The sequence below is a fragment of the Centrocercus urophasianus genome, unplaced genomic scaffold, assembly GCF_019232065.1.
Source record: "Centrocercus urophasianus isolate 14NV4802_14NV808 unplaced genomic scaffold, USGS_Curo_1.0 seq_35, whole genome shotgun sequence".
NCBI lineage: Eukaryota > Metazoa > Chordata > Aves > Galliformes > Phasianidae > Centrocercus > Centrocercus urophasianus.
In genome coordinates, this window is record NW_024884922.1 from 6,239,102 (window position 1) to 6,260,622 (window position 21,521).

Sequence of the window (21,521 nt, forward strand, 5' to 3'; positions counted from 1 at the left end):
GTGGCAGAGTTCCTGGATCAAGTGCTCCACCCAAAGAAGAATTAAGATTAAACTAATTTGTGCATTTGTCATCTGACCCTTTCAGCCCTCAAATTTAATTTAAAACCTTCTTGTATTTCTGAGAGATAATACTCACCTCTAATTAGAAACATCGTTTAATCAAGTTTCATGTGCTTTCAGCATTACAAGATCCTCTGTGTGTGAATGGAGCATCCTACTTCAACACAAATACATTGGCAACCAAAATACGCCAGAGACATCTTCTGATGGTGTGATTTGATGTCTCAGTTATACGAAATTGCAGTTCTCTCAGCAGAGTAACAAAGAACCAAACAGGGAAAAAGAAAAATGTGGCCACAAAGCAAAGAACTCCACAGAAATGTGGAAATCTCAGGAGACAGAAATTCTCTCCTGAAAATCTCTAATGCTCTATTCAGAAAATCTCTATTCAGCCTGCAGTGCACCATTTCCCCATTTTGAAACCACAGTTCATTTTATTTGTAACTTGATATTACAGATGCATCACATTTTTTTAGAGGATTAAAGCAAAATGAAAAATTTTGAAAACGAAATAATCATAACTTGTATTCTTCTTGTTAGGGGCTTTATAAAAGGAGGGGTTTGGACACCCCATTTTAAATTCCTCAGCCCTTCCCAAAATGCCAGCCTTTCTTGAAACATTGAGACTCCAGGTGGATATGCCTCATAACAAAGATACAGAGTATAGATTCAGTCACAACATAAAGAGGTGCAGACATGCACTGATCCAGCAGCGCATACTTGCCTCCATCTGCTCTCAGTATACAACAACACAAACACAGAGCTGCTCCACTGGGGTTGATGGGTGTGACCCTTCTCTCACTTATAGTAGAGTGATTCTATTAACTACTGAGGAATAAAACTCGAGATGAAAACCAGACAACATCCAGTAAACCCTGGTCTTGAGTTGCTGCAATGTAAGGCAGACCATGGAGTGGTGCTAGGGTCTGCCAGGACCCTTGGCAGCTGCATTGCTGTTATCTGCAGCCCTTGCTCTTCTGCTTCCTCCATCTCAGGGCCTGATGCAATATCACTAACACTAAGGGAATCCTTCTGCTGAACTTTCAAAAGGTATAAGTCCACATTCCCAGGGCTCAAGTGCCATCCAACTGCCTCCCAAGCAGCAAGATGGCTGCGTGGGATTGGGTACAAAGCCTTCTATCCTGTAATGCGCCCTATTTTTCCATTTTATTCTATTTGATAAGTTCCAGTGCTGTGAGCAACCTGGGAAATTTGGTCTGTCATCTATGATCTTTGAAGTGTAAACTTCAGACTCATGCAAAACAGAGAGCAGAATTGATGTCTGTATTTCCAGGTGAGCAAAGCTGCAGACTTCAAAGGTTCGGTATTAGACTATGAAGCTTCTTAAAGACTGTCACCTGAGCTCCTCAAAAGCTGGCTGAAAGTGCACCCATACATCCTGATAAATGTATTCTTTGATCTGAGTGATAAAAACAACTGTTTTTCTACATGTAAACTCCTTTTTTGTAAATGTTTATGAACTGTGGGAAATTATGTCTCTGCCAGAATTTAAAATAAAGCGATTCAATGGGTTTGCTTTGCATTTACCATTCATTATGCTCACTAACATTGCAGGAATCCCAGGGGAGTTTTCAGGGAAGGTTTGCAGTGTTGTAGTTACCTGGGAAACACACAATAAATTGTTGCTATCTAAAAAAGAAAATCCCTGCTAACTTTCTATTAAACACTAAGAGATGTGAAGTATATGGAGAAATGTCTTTACAGTTACCCTGTTAAAATGCTGCATATTTTGTTTCAAGTTTTAACCAAATGTTGGCCAAGTGCTGGCACTTCTATTCATTGCGAGCACATTACAAACTGTGGTTTACCACACGTTGTTAAAGACAGTCCAGTGTTCAGCTGGACTGGCCCAGCAATATCAGCAACCATGCAATTGTTTCTGCAGTTAAAATATTTACAGGCAAAGTTTTGCTGGAGAGAAGTCTGATCCTTTCATGCTTGCCAAAAAAACAGCAGCACATTTCGCAGAGTTCTTTTGCCATTCCTACTGACTCGTGCAGGTGATCTGATGCCAGCAGAAATGTTTACAGGTGTAGCAACTAGCCGCCTCTGGTCAGTTTATGTACAGCTTCTTAAAGATATATTCTGCACGAGCACTTTGAATTTCAGGCAGGTGAAAGATCACTTAGGCCCAATAGGTCAGTGGTGAAGACCTAGATCCTCCAACTCCAGCATGCCATTGATGTTCCAGGGTTCACCATACAGTGTCACATAAGTAGGCACAGAGATATCACAAAAGCCATCTGTACCTCAGGCAGTCCTGCTGCTGCAGATCAGCCTGGAGAAGAGAAAGCTGTGGGGTGACCTCATTGTAGCCTTTCAATAATTAAAAGGAGCCTATAAACAGGAGTGGAATCAACTCTTTACAAGATAACAGCAGGACAAGGGAAAATGATTTTAAGTAGAGGGAGGGAAGATTGAGGTTGGATGTTTGGGGGAAGTTCTTTGCTATGAGAGTGGTGAGGTGCTGGAACAGCTGCCCAGAGAGGCTGTGGATGCCCCGTCCATCCCTGGAGGTGTTCAAGGCCAGGTTGGATGGGGCCATGGGCAGCCTGGTTTAGTATTAGATATGGAGGTTGGCAGCCTTGCATGCAGCAAGAGGGTTGAAGATTCATGATCCTTGAGGTCCCTTCCAACCCAAGCTGTTCTATGATTCTATGATTCTGTGACAGCTTAAGGAGTCATCATCACTCTTAACCACCATCAATTATACAGGGCAATGTCCTCATAGCTCAGCATTCAGGACAGAGCACAAAACTGCTCCAGCTTCACTGCAGCACAAAAAGACTTCATAAGACCACCTGGCATAGTGGCAAAACTAAATCTGTTTCTTCCACGCTGAAATATCCTTAAAACATATTTCCTTCCTCACTCTTTCTTTCATTTTCATTGGTTGTAGCATCCCAGCCAGAAAAAAAAAGCATTACCCCTTGAGACACCTAAGTTTTGTCCAGCCATATCCTGGGACTACTGGGTGACCCTGCTTGGGCAATGCGCTTTCATAAGATGTCCTCCAAAGATCTCTTCCAAGCTCAATCAGTCTACATTTCTATGGTCCTTTAAAAATATTTATGGCAAAACTGAGTAAGCTTTACAGGTCAGCTGGGTGCAGAAATTAACATTTCCCCACTGGTGAGACAGAGCAATGACTGTTTCTGAGAGCAAAGCATTCAGTCAATGAGAAGGAGAAATACAGTGGGCCACATCAAAGAGAAAGTTATTAAAATAGGGATACAAAAGGCAGGAATGACTGTCAAGACCAGACAGACAGATGTGCTAAACTAGAAATGCTACAAAGGGAGATGAGATGAGATCTCTAGCTTCTTGGGTGAAAAATAAAATAGGGCTTAGAAAGAAAGACATCATACAAAAAATATCTGCAGGATTTAGAGTGATGACAGAGAGTAGAAGGCAAAAAGATGGGAATGGGAAGCTGTAGTGAGCCCAGCAGCACGACTTTTCCTGAGCACGGACCCATTCCTACTCGAGGTCAGACAGGATGGAAAACATCTCAGACCATCCCGATCGGTTTTCCAGCTAAAGCTCAATGGGGCTGTCCCTTCCCTTCTAAGAAAAATCTGGCCCTGCTTAGGATCACATTTCTAAGGCCATCATCCCTTGAAAGAAGGCTGATCACAGCAAAATTGAGTTCTGTTTGAAGGCAGGGCACAGATCCAACCTGCCATCCAGCTCCAGGTCCCTCTTCTGGTCCCTCCAAACCCACCTCCTTGTGCACTGTGGCCTCATCACATAGGCATTTAACACTGTGCAGCTTCACGCTGCAGTTTTCACCCTACCTTTAAATCAGTGTCATCACGATGTAAAATAATGGACCGAAAGCCTCAGTTAGCTAAATTTAAAAGTTGACCTGCTTGTTTTTCCTCTCTTTATGTTTATTTTCCTTGCCTGTTTCTTAAATTCAGTCCTGAAACAAGCAGACCCTTTTTTGTTCCCACTCGCAAAGGATTTTTTTAAAGAGAGGGAGGGAGAGACATAGACCCACAAAGCCAAAAAGAAACAGAGGATCCAAGTGGAGAGGTATGTGTTATTGGACAAGTGTTTAATTTATGGGACTTGGCCCGCAGAACAAGAGTTTGAATTGTACTTCAATAAGTGGAGCTCTTAGAATAAATGTGGCTTGTAAAGTTGTTTTACAGTCTGCTTTGCAGAGCAGCCAACACCTCATGGAAACCTTTGAAAAACATTCTGTTTAGAAGCGATGGTGTTTATATTTCATATTTTCTCTATTTGTTTTCCCCTCTGGTTTTATAACTGAAACCATATGCAAGAAACCAGCATTTTTGTGTCTTAAAATATCTACCTGGTCTAACTACTTTTATTATTAGGGAAAAAAAAAAAAAAAAAAAAAAAGCTGTGTTTTGAAAATTCTTTATACACTAGACACTGGATTCAGATCTTAACATATCCTTGTTTGATATCTCAAATTTCCCAAGTGACATTGGTATAGTTGCTTTGCTGAGATTCACCATCCCTCTCCCTCCACATATGCAGTGCAGCTGTTTGCACCTGAGCTGTCTGTCTTTCCCAAATGCTACAGAGTTTACAATATGATTCACCTGTACAGGACAGGAGAGTGTGAATCATGCTCTAGATCCATATATTGACTAGCTAAAGGGAGACCAATTGAGCTGCTGAGGTAGAGACTTATGCTGGAAATCTCCATGGTTAGCAACACAAGCCCCACCTTAATCTCGCTGTATCAGTGAAGGGATGAGATAGGTGTCTCTGAAAGGGAATTCACCTCTCCATATTGACTGTAGAAAAAGCAAAAAAAAAGTAAGGTTTTACATGGTTAAAGAGAGTCAGGAGGAGTTCCACTCTACTGGCATCATTTTGGAGCTCTGGAAGGCAGACCATCTTCCAGAGTTACACATGCACACGTGTGTTTTCGTACAAACCATGCACAAATGGTGCCACGGGCACTACTTACTCAGTATGCTAGGACAATCCATTGACTAAACTTCGTCCTTTTGTTTGGCAGATTAGGAGACACCACAGCAAAAGAGGGAAAAGAGGAAGCAGTAAAGGATTGCCTTGGAGAGAAGGAAAGTATTGCATTTTATTCCATACAGAACCAGGAAAGAAAGATACAGAACATCTACAAGACCACATCCTCAGATAAAAGCATCTAACCACAGATGTAAGAGTCATTTTACCCCATAAAACTATCCCGATTGCTAATTTTTTCATGATGGTTGTGTTTGTACAGATATGACAGAACTGCTATGGAACATGGTTTTATTTAATGCCTGTGACAGGAAAAAAAATTACCCTACTATTTTGGGTTGATCTGTTTGTTGTTTATTATTATTATTATTATTATTATTACCATTGCTGCTGATTTGTTTTATTTAGGCGTCTTGGATAAGAACATAGGATTTCTGTGCCTGTCTTACCTACCTGGTCTGACTGTCTGGTAATTTCACCCTGATGGGCAGCTAAACTCCGCTGCACTGCTCTCACTCTCTCTCCTCCAAGCTGAAAAAGGGCAGCTTTTGTGCTCTGTTTACAGAGGCCAGCTTTGCAACATACCTGCTACCAAAACCTTGCCATGTAAACCCAACACAGTGTTTTGTACCTGCTCTCTGCAAGTGTGTTACATTCAACCTCATGGCTGTTCTGAAATGCCCTGCTTTCTCCGTTTATTTCCAGTGTCACGGACTGATCCCTGGTAGAGCTTTGCTTAGTAAAGTCATTACAAGTCAGCCAAGCATTCTGTCACCATCCCAAAGTTTTGCCCTCTAGCTGTACAGTCTATTTCCTTTCCATTTCTTTATGGCTTCTGCTGTGAGCAACACGCCTTTACAAACTGCTTCTTTTCAAAAATCCTTGTGAGGCCACGTCCCTTGAAGTCAACACTTCTATAGTCACCTCTATGCACTCAGCCCTCCCAGCTCCCCTACTGATTTCCTTTCATTTTGCACAGCTTGGAGGCAGGTGATACCGTGGGATTCAAGCCAGAAAGGATTGACATTTCTAGCCTGGGTGACTACCTACCCAAGCTAGAAAGCATGACAACGAAACATTTGCATCCTGATGGTGGACACACAAACTCAGTACTTGTTTAGAGCCAGGATTTTCATTCAAATGGGAGAGGTTACAGCACCTGCTCACCATACCAGTGAAGAAGGAAAGACCAGTTGCTCAGGTTTGGTCTCAGTTGCCTTAGCGTAATGCTCATCTCCCTGCAATAATCAGAAATGAGCACACGATGTGCAGCTGAATCTCCAGGTACATCTTGATCAGAAGAAGGTTTCAAATAATATGGGTTACTCACCCCTCCTGGATCATGCACCCTTCCACTGTTCACAGCCACCTTGTACTATTATTTGTTTGCGGGTCTACTAAATATCTGCTGGCTTTGTGAGGGTGCAATACCATGAATATTTTCTCCAGTAGAAAAGCCCATGTTTACTCTAGGAAGCTTAAAAATGCAAAGCTCTATGCTATCATTGTCCTGCACCCCAAAAGCATGGTAGAACAGCAGTCTGCTTGGGAATGAATAGACACAGGTAGGTCCAGAGATGAATCACAACTGCTAGGCACAACCTTACCGCCTGACACATGCTCCTGAGAAGAGGGATGTCTTTTAAGGACAGTGATGAATCAGTGTTTGCTGACAAAAGGCCTTTTTCTCAAGGAATTCCCCATAAGCAGTAGGTGTGCCATAAGTGATTCAGGCTCTCGTTAGCCCTAATTAGCTAACTGTTCAAACGATTTCTCTATTATTCCTGGAGCCTGTATCAGGAAGCACATGTCTGCTGCTTGACAGGTGCTCAATGCAAATATGTTTTTCCAGGGTAAGTCTGCTGCAGGGATCACTGTGCCCATCACAGCCCTCTAGGACCTTCTCCATCCCTTTGGGCTGCACTGCTGCAAAGCCCTACAGCTCATTGCTGTGGCAGTGCAGATGATTTTAGCATCCTATCTTTTTAACACTGTTCCTTTTCCAAAAAATTTGGGAATTTCAGCCATCTCCTCCCAGGCTGCCTTCCCCTGTGAAGTGGATGAGCACGCTACCTTGCAAATAGAAGTTTAATTCCCCTCTGATATATAGAGAAATGAGAATCACATGACCAGAACTGTTTCCGAGCTCCTGAGCTTTGATGCAGATTGCAGGCATGTTGCAGATGGCCTGGTGATTTAAAGCACTGTCCTGGGACTGCAGATCCCTCTTCCATAAACATGATGGTTGACCTTGCAAAAATCTCCATGGCTGGAATTTCTCTCACCTAAAAATAGTCCTCGAGGTTCAGCAGCCAATCTCCCTCTGGCAATCTCCTGCCAGAGAGAGGCACCCCCTTATTCACATCTAATATAGGCATATGAGAAAAGTGACATGAATCACTCTCCTGAGGAACTAGCTTTCCTCTGCACTGATGGCAAAAGGCTCTCACATGACTGCTTTGCACTTAACCCCTAATAGTTAAATTATGTGAGAGAGGGAAAGAATTTTTAAAAACATCCAGGTCCCACATCTCAATTTCAGTGGGAATTGAGCAGTGCAGTCTTGTAAATCTGGACTTTATATGCTCTGCAGTGATGTTTCCCCTTTGTAAAAGCCAACTGTTTTTCGGATGGTGATGTTCAAAATGAACATGAGATACTCAGGTGCTGAGAAGGCAGACACGACTTCTCAGTACTTATTCTCCCTGATGGTTACAGCTGCGCTTTGTTGTTGGTTATGGATGTTGTTCATAGCTAAGGGGCCACTAACTTTGCTTTACTGATGCATCTTGTGACTTGGAGATCCTAAAAGTTGCTCCATGTGCTTCTTATAATCCTCCTTACCCATGGGATCAAGCAAACAGTGCTGGTTTTTTACATATACATGTTGAATCTACAGCCCCAGGCTGAGGCTTGTGTTCAAAGGCCACTGCAGAGAGCTGTGCTGCCAGCAGAGAGAGCCAAAGCACAAGGAAGCAAGAACTGCAGGATGTATTTCCAGAGCTGCATGTAAATTTGTACTCCATGGGGTGAACAGAAAACATCTTCTGGTGGTCAAGGATCCTCTTCTGAGAACATCCAGAACCGTGGATATTTTTACCATCAGCCTGTCAGGCACAACAGCTTTGCTCTCAACTAGGCATCCCTTCTCATTCTGCTCTTCTGGTGCAGGCTGTGCACTGACAGCCAACTGCCAAAACCCAGGCTTCCACCAGAAGGTGGGGCCCATATTCCACAAAACATGGGGCAAGCTCTTGGCAGTATCATCTGCTCTTGGTCAGCATCTAGAGACCCAGACACACTGCTCCAAATTGATCAGAGCAAACTGGTCAGAATCTTTGCAGAAGTCATCTACAGTGTAACTCCCTGGGGTGCAATGCAGTGTATTTTCTCTGAAGGGTTTATGTCTTAATGATCTTCTTAATGATCTGCTGTAGTACTTTGGAGTTTTATAAACAAATAGTCCTGCCTGGATATTCATCTGCTTATTAAAGAGCCCACAGCCCAAGGGGCTCATCTTCACTCAGAGCCACATCTGGACGCCAATTTCTGAGCAAGGCTTTGATGCTACCTCAGTTTGCTTTTGGTGGTCTATGAAAAGCAGATGTGGAATGAGGAGCCCTGGCTAGGATCCTGCAAGGCACACAAACCATGTCCAGTTTGCCCACTGCAGCTCTGCGCCACAACTCCATATCAGTATTAGATCATTTTATGGCCATCATCCCCAAAAGAAGAAAACTAGAGCAAGTTCTAGATGGAAGATTACATTGCTCTCATGGCAGCTCGTACTGTCCTCAGCAGTGGCTCAGGCAGGTGTCTAATCCACGAAACCTTCCTTATTTAAAAAATGATGTCACTGTGGGTCTCTAAACTACAGCAGAAGGTTGCCAGAGCACAAAACAAGAGGTTTACTAACACGTGGATTTTGTGATTTACAGTTTCCTCTTCTCACTACTCAAAAAAGATGGATCTTGGAGAAATTGTTGTGGCTGAAAGTCCGGCTGAGAGGAACCTATGTGCAGAGAAGCAGCCAAGAAGCCAGGATGTGCTGGGGAGAAGTGGAAAACAAATCCCCCAAGTTTTCAAGTATCTCACAGGAGAAATGAAAGAATATGGAGAGTGGATGAAAAGTAAGCACAGGGGTATGCTGGGGCTCTCTGGAAGAGCACGCTGGGAACATATACATCACCAGCTATACATCCTGGTCCACAAGACCACTTCACCTTCTAAGACATAGCAGAGAAGGCATGGCCTGAACTCAGTATGAACTTCTGGTGCTTTAGCCCAAATTGTGTTGTTCTTAAGAAAGAAACTTCACTGCCATTACCATGGCTGCACGAATAATTCAGCACGGGCAAAAGATGTCTTTTACACTTAATCAGTTATGTCATTAACATCATGTTCCTCATAGCAATGCCCAGAATCACACGTCAGAGATGAGGATTTGGACTTGTCTGTAAGTGCCTTGGAGCAGTAGCCATCTCCCTGTCCATGTGTGGGCTGGCAATGGGGACTTGACTTCTGACTGTACAGGCAAAGGCTTTGTATTTACCAGCCTTTGGGGAGTAATAAGCACCATGAGTGTTATGTTCCTATAAAGTACAAAGCAAGTACTGATCTCAAAGGTTTACTGTCCAGGCAGGAACAATACATCAGCAGATGTTCTGTGTTACCCAGAATTATCAAGGGGTTTGAGCTTTGAGAGGCTATGCAAAATTGTGGCTCCTCTGTCAGGGCAAGGTTCGTTAGCAGCACGGCTCCAACCAAGGGAGAGATGTAAGAGGAGGTGAGCTGAGTTACCTCCATTCAGGGAGCTCAGGAGAATGGCAGTTTCATAGAATCATAAATCACTGATGTTGAAAAGACCACTGAGATCATCTAGCCCAACCATCAACCCATGCCTGTGAACACTCAAGACCATTTCATTCAGTGCAGCATTCACCCTTCTTCAAAACCTGGGGAGAGTGACTCCACCAGCTCACTGGGCAATCTGTTCCCCATGGACCCAGATTGGTTCCTTAGCAAAAAGGAATGTCTCCTCTTGCTTTTTGTTAACTCCTTGCTACCTCTAGCTTGATAGACAGCTTTTATTACTTGGTGTCCTGAAAATCTTCCTGCCCCTGCATGTTCATAATATTTGAATATAGTTAAAACTAGTGCCTAAACCCAAAAGCATTGCTGACATTCTTCATAGCTCAATACCAAGCATTAGTAAAAATTATCTCTAATTAGTCCAACCATTTTTCTCTAAAGAAGACACTCCCTCCTGGATCAACAGCAACATACTTCTAAAGGAATGCATGTGCAGTCACCCCTTAAGATACCCTGCAGCCTTTTGGGATGTCTCTCCCGGGGATGCTGGATAGATGCAGAGTTGTGTCGGTCCCTTGAGAGTTCCTCTTTTTGAGCTACCTCTATCACAAAGCAGAACTTAAGACCCAACTGTAAATAAACAGAGAAGGGAAGTGGAAAAGAAGGGAGTGGTAGGAAGCTGTTACGAATAAGACATTGCCCAGATTCAAGAAGCAGCCTGGCACTTCACTCTGTGTCTAATTAACAGTATGAACTGAGTAACTGAATTAATTTAAAATATTTAAGAAAACGAAAGGCGCGGGCAGAGTTTCTTTTTCATGTTCTTACACTGTGTTTAATAACACACAGTATTACAGTGCCATTTCCACTTTGTCCTCAAGCCAATTTGCACAAGGGTCGGGAACACAGCTACTGCAGTGCTGCAAAACCCTCTTCTGTACATGGACTACTGCACAGAGGTGCCCTCAGACAACCTCAACCCCTCAAGTGGAATGGGTTAGAAGGTGGGAACTGGGGGAGCAATGTTCCTCCTGCTGTAAGAAAATCTCAAGCTCACAACCACTTGAGGAACCTGACTATAACTCTATGGGTCCTAACAAGATATATCCCAGAGTTCTGAGGGAACTGGCCAGTGCAGACACCAAGTCACTCTCAATGATATTTCAAAATTCATGACAGTCCAGTGAAGTCCCTGGTGACTGGAAAAAACCAAAGGTAATATTGTGCCCTTTTTTAAGAAAGGTAGAAAAGAGAACCCAGGGACCTACTGATGAGCAAATCCTCCTGGAAGCTATGCTAAGGCACATGGAAAGGAAGGAAGTGATACAGGATAACCATAATGGCTTCACCAGGGGCAATATCTGCCTGAGCAATGTGGTGGCCTTCTGTGGTGGCATAATTGCATCAATGGACAAGGGAAGAGCCACTGATGTCATCTGCCTGGACTTCAGCAAGGCTTTTGACATGTTCCCCTATAACATTTTCTTCAAATTGGAAAGACGTGGATTTGATGGATGGACTACCTGCAGAGTATTGGTCAATGGTTCAATGCCAGATGATGGCTTGTGTCCCCTAGGGGTCAGGATTGGGCCCAGTGCTCTTTAGTATCTTTATGTCAATGACATTGACATTGGGACTGAATGTAAGTTTTCAGGTGACACTGAGCTGTGTGATGCAGTTGACATGCCTGAGGGGACTGGATGCCATCCAGAGACCTAGACAGACTCGAGTAGAGGGTGAACACAGGAGAACCTCATGATGTTCAGCAAAGACAAGCAGAAGTTCTTGCACCAGGGCTGCGGCAACCTCCACTATCAGTACAAGCTGGAGGATTGGGGTCAGCCATGCTGAAAAGAATTTGTGGGTACTGGTGGATGGCAAAATGGATCTGAGAGTGATGAGGTCTTCCTTAAGCCTTCTCTTCTCCAGACTAAACATTTCCGGCTCTCTCAGCCACTCTTTGTAAGACTTGTGTTCCAGACATTTCTCCATCTTCACTGACTTTCCTTGAACATGCTCCATCAGCTCAGTGTCTTACTAGTAGTGAGGAGCCCAGAAATGAACATACCAGTTGAGGTTCAGCCCCTCTGGTGCCAAGTGCAGATATACAATCATTTCCCTGATGCTGGTGACTATATTATTATAAGCCAGGATTCCACTGACCTTCTTGGCCACCTGGGAACAGTGCTGGCTCGTATTAAGACATCTGTCGACTAACATCTACAGATCATTTTCAGCCACACAGCTTTCCAGCCACTCTGCCCCAAGCCCATGGTGTCACATGGGCTTGCCCTAACTGGAGTACAGGACCAGGCACTTTATCTGGTTCGTACAAATGGTCTCAGCTCATCAATGCAGCCTATTCAGTTCTCTCCAAAGAGCCTTCCTACCCTCAGGCAGATCAGCACTTCCTCTCAGCTTGGTGTCATTTGCAAGCTTACTGAGAGTGCAATCAATCCCCTCATCCAGACCATCAATAAAGATATTACACAGGACTGTCCACCACGTACTGAGTCTGAACATTACACCATGATGCAAGCAAGCATGCAAATTCCTGCTACCTCATATAACTGAGCACTGAGACACCTCTGCTATGGGGACCTGCATCACACCCTGTCTCAACAGAATTTTACCACCTGACTTTTCCATGTTCTGGGTCACCAGCTTTCTCCATAAAACAGCACAAGTGTTTCTTTTATATTTCCCTATCCAAACAAAAACTAGATTCAGTCTTTGCCTCTGTCCCTCTCTGGATCTGAATTATGCACAGAAACGGGTCTATCTCCTTGTTAAATTTATAGCAGAATCTTCTGCAAAGACTTTTTTTTTAACCATCATAAATAAACCATTTTTTTATTAATCCCTCCACAGACTCTATAGCAGCGCCCAGTCCCTGTTATTTCAAGTGCCAGATGCAAAAATATGCTCAGACAGCAATAAATCAGAGCCTGTTTTTATAGTCCTGTTGATACATCACCTCTATTCTGTGGCGAGAAAACAACTGTCAAGCTGAGTGTGCTTTGAAGGAGTCCCAGTGAAATGGTGCCTTATCACTAACATTTTTATTTTATCTCCGTCAGATAAACCCCTCATGTTTCAGCTGGTGGACTGGATCTTGCGAGGCACCTCTCAAGTGATGTTTGTCAACAACCCTCTCAGCGGGCTCATCATTTTAGTGGGGCTTTTCATCCAGAAGCCATGGTGGCTGCTGACGGGCTGTGTTGGAACTGTCACATCAACGTTAACTGCTCTGGCTCTCAGTCAGGAGAGGTATGTGGGATCTTTGAGATGATCATTATGATATCAGGAGCATGCTGATAGGTTGTAGTCCTGTTTTCAACCCTATTAGAGCCAGCAGACCCACTTTCCCCACTTGACTTGGAGAAAGTCAGGTAGGGACAGAGCTGTGGTTCAGGAGGTGGATAGTTGGCCACCATTGTGATTATAACGTCACCTAACCCAAGTCCTGTTCTCTCCCTGATAGCCATTATGTTTTGCTATCACCACACCCATACAATTTGGATCACACAGAGCTTTCTGGATCATCATTCTTTACCAGAGGACTGAAACACCTCTCCTATGAGGAAAGGTTGAGGGAACTGGGATTGTTTAGCTTGGAGAAGAGAAAGCTCCATGGACACCTCACTGTAGTCTTCCAGTACTTGAAGGGAGCATATAAACAGGAGGGGGAACAGCTGTTTGTGAGGGTGGATGGTGGTAGGACAAGGGAGAATGGATTTAAACTGAGACAAGGGAGGTTTAATTAGGTATTAAGAGGAAGTTTTTCACACAGAGTGTGGTGAGGCACTGGAACAGGTTGCCCAAGGAGGCTGTGGATGCCCCATCCCTGCAGGCATTCAAGGCCAGGCTGGATGTGGCTCTGGGCAGCCTGGTCTGCTGGTTGGTGACCCTGCACGTAGCAGGGGAGTTGAAACTAGATGATCATTGTGGTCCTTTTCAACCCAGGCCATTCTATGATTCTATGATTCTAATAATAGTTTAAAAAATCATGCATTCCACAGACCTCTGCAATGAAAGTTGGCAACTACCTCACTGCTTTTTCCATCCTGCCTCTACACTCCGTTCACCAGGAGCAGGATATTTTCAAGTTGCATTTCAGCAAGTCTCTGTGGCAGATCACCTTCTGCACAGCTTGCTGCTTCGCAAACATTTCTTTGTATCACAGATCAGCCATTGCATCAGGGCTGCACGGCTATAATGGGATCCTGGTGGGAGTGCTCATGGCTGTCTACTCGGATAAGGGAGATTACTACTGGTGGCTTCTTACCCCTGTGGCAGTTATATCCATGGCCTGGTAAGTGTCACGTCTCTCTTAGAGACAATTGTCAAAGAATGAGGAATTCTGCTATGTGAATATTGTACACATTACAAGTCTTGTCTGCACAGTGCCCTACATCAGTAGCTCCAGACAAGGTAGCATTGGAGAAAGCTCTTTATTGAATAAAACACATTGGCAGGAAGTCAAATGAACCAACAAAATCAATCATACCTGAAGGACAAAGCAGCCCTACTTCAGTGCACATTTATGGACCACATCAGATTGCACTGGGGTGGATGTCACTGTGCCCAGCACTCATATGATGCTCCCTTATCCAGGTGCTGAACTGACCTGAAGCTCCTTCTTCAGGCTGAATTCCACCTTCCCATCTCAGATGTGCGACCAGTCACGAATCAAATTTTTTCCCTACAGCTAGTTCCAAAAGCTAGACAGCATCCTTTCAGGACTATATTTACCATTTCTACATACAGACCTTAACAGCACTGCAGAATCTATTTAACAGCCTCAACAGAAATTAATTCAAAAGCCAGATTTTAATCACCATCAGTGACAAGATACAAATCATGACTGCATTTCACTGCTTTTTAAATCAGATTTTTCAATATTTTATTTCACTAGTCACTGTCGGCGAAGGTCATTTTGAGACACTCTTTCAAAATCCAGAACATGTTGCAAGAATGTTTAGTCTGTCTTGTCTGCCAGAATTCCCTGAGGCTTTTTATTCAAACATTTCCCTGTTTTTCTAGTTCACAGGGCTCGAGGGGAGAGCTGAAAGGTTTTAAAATTAGACTTTTCAGAGATTCTCTTTTTCAACCAGTAGCTTGAATCTCAGCTTTAGAAGTCAGAATTTCTTTAATTGTTTCTTTTTTTCCTGACAAGATGTATAGCTGGCAGAAGCTTTGTATTTCAACACAGAAACTGGGACACTGTTTTCACTGAAGTGGTGGGTATTTTCTACAGCAATGAGCAAGGAAGCCTTTAAACTGCTCTGGAAACCAAATTCATCATAAAAGAATAGGCTTTATCTGAGAAAACAAAAGGAGAACAAAGCATTTTTTTCCATTGATAATATCTTCACAACAGGACACAATAAGTTGCTTTTGAAATCCCAAATAATTGGTTTCTTTTGTTTTCCGGTTTGTTTTGCTGTTTTATTTTGTTTTGCTTTAGATTAGAACCAGTCTGATGTTCTTCTGGGACTTGAATCCAGCTTCTTGAAGAGTTCAGGTCTTTAAGTTGTATTTCTGTAAGCTGCGCAACGCCTACTGCAACTCCGACTGTAAGGGTGGCTCAGCCCGGTTGCATCATCAGAGTTCAGATAAAACCATCAAAATACAGCCAATTTCCATCAAGTACATGACCTTCACTCTCATTCACATATTTTCTGGGCCCCATTTAACCAAAAAAGACCAAAAAGGAAATTATGTGGTGAGAAGACTCCTCAACTATATGCTTACATCCACTAATGAGTGTGATAGTTGCTGTAAAAGGACAGACAGCATTCTCTAACTATTGGACAGATGCAATCTGCTATGTGAAGGAATTCACTGCCTAGTGTTTCCAAAGGAATACCACTGGCTTGCACTTTCCAGAGCTTATGACCAAAATGGTAGGATGAATCACTATTGTAAATATGATGAACAAGCTATACTTGTTTCTCTTTTCCTTTCATTCTTAGTCCAGTCCTGTCCAGTGCTTTGGGATCTATTTTCAGTAGATGGGACCTTCCTGTACTCACTCTGCCCTTCAATACTGCGGTGACTTTGTACTTGGCAGCCACAGGACACTACAACCTTTTTTTTCCTACAACCCTCATCAAGCCTGTAGCATCGGTGCCCAATATCACCTGGTCTGCAATCAATGTGCCTCTGGTAAGCTTTACCCCAACACGTTTATGTTGTTTCATTGAAAATGTGAGCATGAAGACATTTATCTCTGGGTAGCAATTTCTCATACACCCATTCTGAGCAGCATCCATTTGCAGAAATAAATGGCTTAGTTCATTTCATACAAGAGAGTGTCACATAGGCTCCAGGGGCAGTCCTGGCTAATCCAGCAGAGAAACTGATCAGATCTCAGAGATCCTGAACCTCTCACTCCATCCAAAGTTAGATTGCCCATAAACATGCCACAGCTGCTGTTATCACACGAGTATATCCAAATATGCACACTCACTGTCCAAATGTGGTCAACAGGATGTCAGCAGGACTGTCAGTGAAAACATGAAAAGAGGGAAGAAACATCATGATCTCACAGGGGCAGAAATTAATTTACACTCATTCTCCTCTGGCCAGCTTTAGCACTGGAAATTGTCTTGTAACATCCACACACTCAAAGAAATGTTAAGGGGAACAGATATGCTTCATCTTATATAAAAAAACTCAAATCAGCCCCAATACGGGATTACTGCTTAGGAGAGTAACAGTTTTTCTCCTTCAATGAAGTCATTTACAACAAAACCACAACAAACACAAGCTGATCATATTACCCCAGAACAAATAAAAGCCCATCTTGGACTGATGAAATTCAGACCAAACAAGAAGCTAACTCTGGACTGAAGGACATAAGCACCTGTGTTCACTCAATAGACCTTCTCAGAACCAGGGTTGTCACCTTTCCTTTCTAATCAATACTTTGGACAAAATAACTGTTGTGTCCTCCACTCAGAGCTACAATAACATGTCCCCTCTCTACTGGCCATTGCAGCTCTTGCAGTCCATCCCAGTTGGTGTTGGTCAAGTGTACGGCTGTGAAAACCCCTGGACTGGAGGCATCTTCCTTGTTGCTTTATTCATCTCTTCCCCACTTATTTGCTTACATGCTGCAATTGGATCTACAGTTGGAATGCTTGCAGGTAAGAAATATTCACCAACATTATCTCAATTAAGAAAATGCACTGATCCAAGCCAATATGAGATTCTGTCCAGGATTTACAGTTGCATGGGCTAAGGGAATGCCCTCCTGTTTTTGAAGGTGTCTTTGAATTTTAAAGGTCTTAATTTTAAAGGTCACTCAGCATGGTGAAGGGAAGAACAGAAGCAGGTTTTCTACAAGCTCTAAATTTGGAACTAAATTTGTAACTCTGGCAGGTAGTTTGTTCCATCTTGCTTAACCCACTGCCACTGGATGAACAGAGAGCACAGCCTCACTCCACTAACCAGAGAAACAATCCTAATTTAACAAAAATGAATGTGACCCCCGAATACAAACAACACCAGTGCCATTTATGTGAGCAAATTTAATGAAAAATATGGTAGAATTAGCATAGTCTGAGGCAACTACAAAGGCTGACAAAGGTTCATACGTCCAACACAAAGTTCTGATTTGCGCTCTGAAGTGCTTTTTACAAGATGTGACCCGCCATGAGTTTGTGTTTTAAAGAAAATTATCCATAATTTATAGGGTTAAAAATATTTGACAAGTTTCACGCAGGTCTGACATTTAACTAGAAGAGAAGTGTCTGGAGAAAACATGTGGAAATATAAGCAAGGTGATGAGGGACAGGAGACAGCTGAGGACATTACAGCAGGAAAAGTATTGCCCTTAAGAATAAGGTGGCTTGTGCAATACGTAAGATGATGCTGTTTTTAGTGATAGTCCCAATACATATGAGAAGTCCTGCAGAAGTACTTATGATGTCAGGCTTTTTGCAAAACCTCAGCTCCCATCCCATTGCAAGATTTCCACAGCAGTGATGGAGGGAGCAGAACACATTTAGTGTTTTGGCAAATTTTAGCATTTTAGCCATGAGGAAGAGATGGAAAATTATGCTTACTCCTACCAAAACTGTGCCTCCAATACTCAGGACATGAGAATATGTGAGATTTAAACAACACACATGACCACAGCTTTCTGCAAGGAAGAAACCCAAGTGAGAAAGCCTTCACGCAGTCTGGCTGAATCTCCCATCCAGATATCCTAGGGACTCGCTCGAGCAAATATGGGGCATAAGTAGGAAATTTTACCTGAAGAAGCATTTGACACTGAACCACTGCTGTTCTATCACAGCTCCAAAAAAATGAGTTCCTTTGGAGTTCACCCTTTTTCTGCAAATGAACGCTGTGCAAGTGTGAACACTGTAAATTTGGCTGGATATCATAGGGAAGAGACTGAATTTCCAACAGGTAAGATTTACTTCCTGCAAATACTTCCCATAGCTGACCTCAGCTCCCTGTTTTTTTGTCTTGTAGCACTGAGTATTGCAGCACCATTTGACAGCATCTACCTTGGCTTACACAATTACAATTGCGCTCTCGCATGCATTGCAATTGGAGGCATGTTCTATGCCCTGACCTGGCAGACTCATTTGCTGGCCCTTGCTTGTGGTATGTATCTTATATGATAAGGGAAGCAAAAAATTTTTGCATCTACGCAGTACATGAGCAGTACAGGACAACTCTGAATCAATTTTGGGATTCTGATTTTCCAGGAGTTACTTCTGTCATGGCATCAGCTTTGAGCTTGGAGGTGCAAACCACAAAGGCAGAAGGCTTCTAGATAACAAGTCTTCTGATAAAGAGAAACATCTAGAAACAGTGGAAGGAGTATTTGTAAGAAGACAAGCTATGCCATGAACAGAAGCTTAGCAAATTATCCACTCAGGAGATTCATAGAAGCCATTCCAAAATTGTAATTATCCTCAGAGGATTTGCTTCACAGGATGAGAGCTGTTGTACAAGTTCAGTTTAAAATCCATTTAGCCAAAGACACCCACCTCCAGCAAAAGCCAAAGACAGATAATACAGGAAGTTCTAGAACAGTGTACAGTGTAGAAATTCCTAATGAAGGTTAACCCAGCCTCCAGCCATTTGTCATGTTTGATTTGAACATCCCTTCTCAGTTGCTCAGGGATCCCCACAACGCACAGGTCAAGTTGTTAAATGGATAAGGAAATACCACCGTCACCAGCTCTTGGCAAAACCATTTTCTTTCACCATCCACCGTTACAGAGCAGATAAGATCAATTGTAGACCACACGGCCAGACACAATATTGGAGCATATTAACCAACAGTTGAATTCTAACATTAATCATATAAGATGAAATGATTTACTGTGCATTTGGATATTTTTATTATTTCTGATAATTTCCTTGGAAAGCTGAGCTATTCTTTGCCAATCCTGAACTCTTTGGTCTTCTTTTGTCAGCATTGTTTTGTGCCTACTCTGGAGCAGCTCTTACTAATGCACTATCTGTGGTAAGTTTAAATATTTTCTGAGCTTTGTTTGTTTGTTTTAGCTGTGTTCTGATTTTCTCATGATACAACGCTGAGGAAATGCTCCAAAATTCTCCATCTTCTGACAGTACCAAAATGAGAGTGCTGCAGCCAGCAGCATTTCTTATAGATGGTGCATCAGCTGGACTGTGCACCTGCAAACTTCACAGTTGACAATATGACTTCAAAAACCTCTGGAGCATATAATCCAGAATGGGAATTTGCACATAGATGTGCAAGTGCTTATGGTTTGAGATGCAATATTAAGCTGCGGCCAACATTTTTAAACGAATCCCAGTGGTCTAAAATTTTCTTTGCTTTTCCTACTCTGCCCTCAAATTTTTGACTCAAGTTTGGTCTGGAAATGAGAACTATAATTATTTAAGATTAAAAAAAAAAAAAAGAAAAGAAAAAGGCCATTGCTGTCTTAAATACAGAATCATTGTATCTGGGCAATTCAAGAAAGAAAAGAAGCTAGAAGTGCCAGGCTTTGTTTCTTCAAGATCTGAGAGAATAAAGCAAACCCACATTTTAATAAAATTGATTTAGTAACTTACAATGATTAAAAAAAAAAAAAAAAAAAAAAAAATAAAAAAAAAGTAGAACTAACAGCTTAAATGCATTAAATATACTCATGTGGCATTCTCTTAATACCATGTAGGCCTATGCAAAAGGCTGCTTTAAGCACACCTTTTGTTTTGGATATGGATTAGGGAAGAGGACAACTGGTTCTTCTCCTTGTAAACTTGGTTTCAGCATGCTGCAGGACAGGTGAGCACTCTGGGTCCAGAGCAGGACTGTTGGGCAGATGCAATGCCAGTAATTCATGGGCACTGAGGACTGAAGGTGTGTGAACACTATTCTCAGAACAAGTTTTACAGGACCACGAGGGTAGGATTTTGGTCATTTCTTAGACAGTTGAAATGTCTATATGTGAGCTGGGTGCAAAAGAGGTTCCAAAACACACCTATCTGTCCACCTTCCTCTCCCAGCTTGGACTACCACTCTGTACATGGCCTTTTTGCTTCTCGGCGCTTCTCTTTTTGCTGTTAACCTCAGACAACCCGGACATCTACAAAATCCCCCTCTTCAAAGTCACCTACCCGGAAGCAAACAGGATCTACTATCTGAGAATGAAGAGAAGAGCATCAGAAAGCAGAAGAGAAGAGCAGAAGCGAAAGGAGCAGGAACCTTCTGGCGACTCAGGAATAAGCACAGGTGGCACTCCTTTGTGCACCCCCAAAAACAGTCGCAATCACTGATTTCAAATGCCCAGGAGTTAGCAGTTCCTGAGCAGTTGGTTGGATGCAGCAAATATAACCTTCAGCAGCAGCCTGTAAGCCAGGGATTCAGCACTGCCCTTTCTGGATAAAATACAATTTGCCCTTGAGGCAAGCTTTCCAAAAAGCACTCAGGTAACATAATAATGGCTGTCTTATCAATCCACATGTTGTTAACTTGAAAGCCACCTCTTATCAACAATAATTATAGGAATAGGCAGAAGAACATAAACACTGACAAGGAGCTGTATTTAATTTTAGATGTGTAATTTAACAAAATAAATATGCCGAGAGGGAGCTGGTATCTAATAATAATAAATAATGTAAGAAGTACATTAAGTGCTGCACTTTAAATTAAGAACATATATATTTGAAAATAGAATAAACAGACTGATCTCTTCCTTTCCTGTGTCCCATCAGTGTCTTGCCTTCTTTCTGTGTCTTAACAGTTACAGCACACACAGGTAAATATTTTTACAGAATGCATACTATTTTTTTGCGCCATCTCCTGATTCCCCATTAAGTGTCAAGACAATGAAAGTATGAATATACGTGCTTTAATCATACTGCAGAAATGACTAGCTAGACATGATCAAAACATTTTTCTTTTCTTTGCATCATCTTCTGTCTTAGAAACAGAAGACCTGCCTCCTGCTGACTGCAGGATTGCAGGTCTGAATCGTGGCATGCATCCAGTGGAAAACATTTTACATAAAGAATGAGATAAACATTTACTGTTGGTAGCAATTACTGCAGTTCTTTAACTCCCTTTCCCAGGGAAACGCTTCCTTTGAAATAAGCCACAAGCAATAAGCAAGTCAAATACTGCCCTTGTCTGCTGGGGGCTGGACTGGACTGGGGTCTTC

At 42.6% G+C, this 21,521-nt stretch overlaps 1 protein-coding gene across 2 annotated transcripts; it reads left to right on the plus strand.

Annotated features, from left to right (window-relative positions):
- The first annotated feature begins 5,115 nt into the window (after nt 1-5,115).
- On the plus strand, nt 5,116-20,993 carry LOC122166990 (urea transporter 2-like). 2 transcript variants are annotated; one of them, XM_042831163.1, is made up of 9 exons: nt 5,116-5,242; nt 8,988-9,179; nt 12,942-13,131; nt 14,048-14,176; nt 15,840-16,032; nt 16,868-17,015; nt 18,352-18,486; nt 19,308-19,357; nt 20,368-20,993. In XM_042831163.1, exons 2-9 carry the CDS (start codon nt 9,014-9,016, stop codon nt 20,635-20,637), a joined length of 1,281 nt encoding a protein of 426 aa, XP_042687097.1. In that variant the 5' UTR covers nt 5,116-5,242; nt 8,988-9,013; the 3' UTR covers nt 20,638-20,993. The 2 variants fall into 2 exon arrangements, with proteins under 2 accessions (XP_042687097.1, XP_042687095.1); XM_042831161.1 differs by lacking the exon at nt 12,942-13,131.
- The last annotated feature ends 528 nt before the right edge of the window (nt 20,994-21,521 follow it).

Excerpts from the sequence above, each read along its gene's own strand:
- LOC122166990 (XM_042831163.1), top strand. The coding sequence starts at position 9,014 with ATGGATCTTGGAGAAATTGTTGTGGCTGAAAGTCCGGCTGAGAGGAAC. Across the intron at positions 14,177-15,839 it reads GCAGTTATATCCATGGCCTG|TCCAGTCCTGTCCAGTGCTT; the intron begins GTAAGTGTCACG and ends TTTCATTCTTAG. Across the intron at positions 18,487-19,307 it reads TTTGCTGGCCCTTGCTTGTG|CATTGTTTTGTGCCTACTCT; the intron begins GTATGTATCTTA and ends TTCTTTTGTCAG.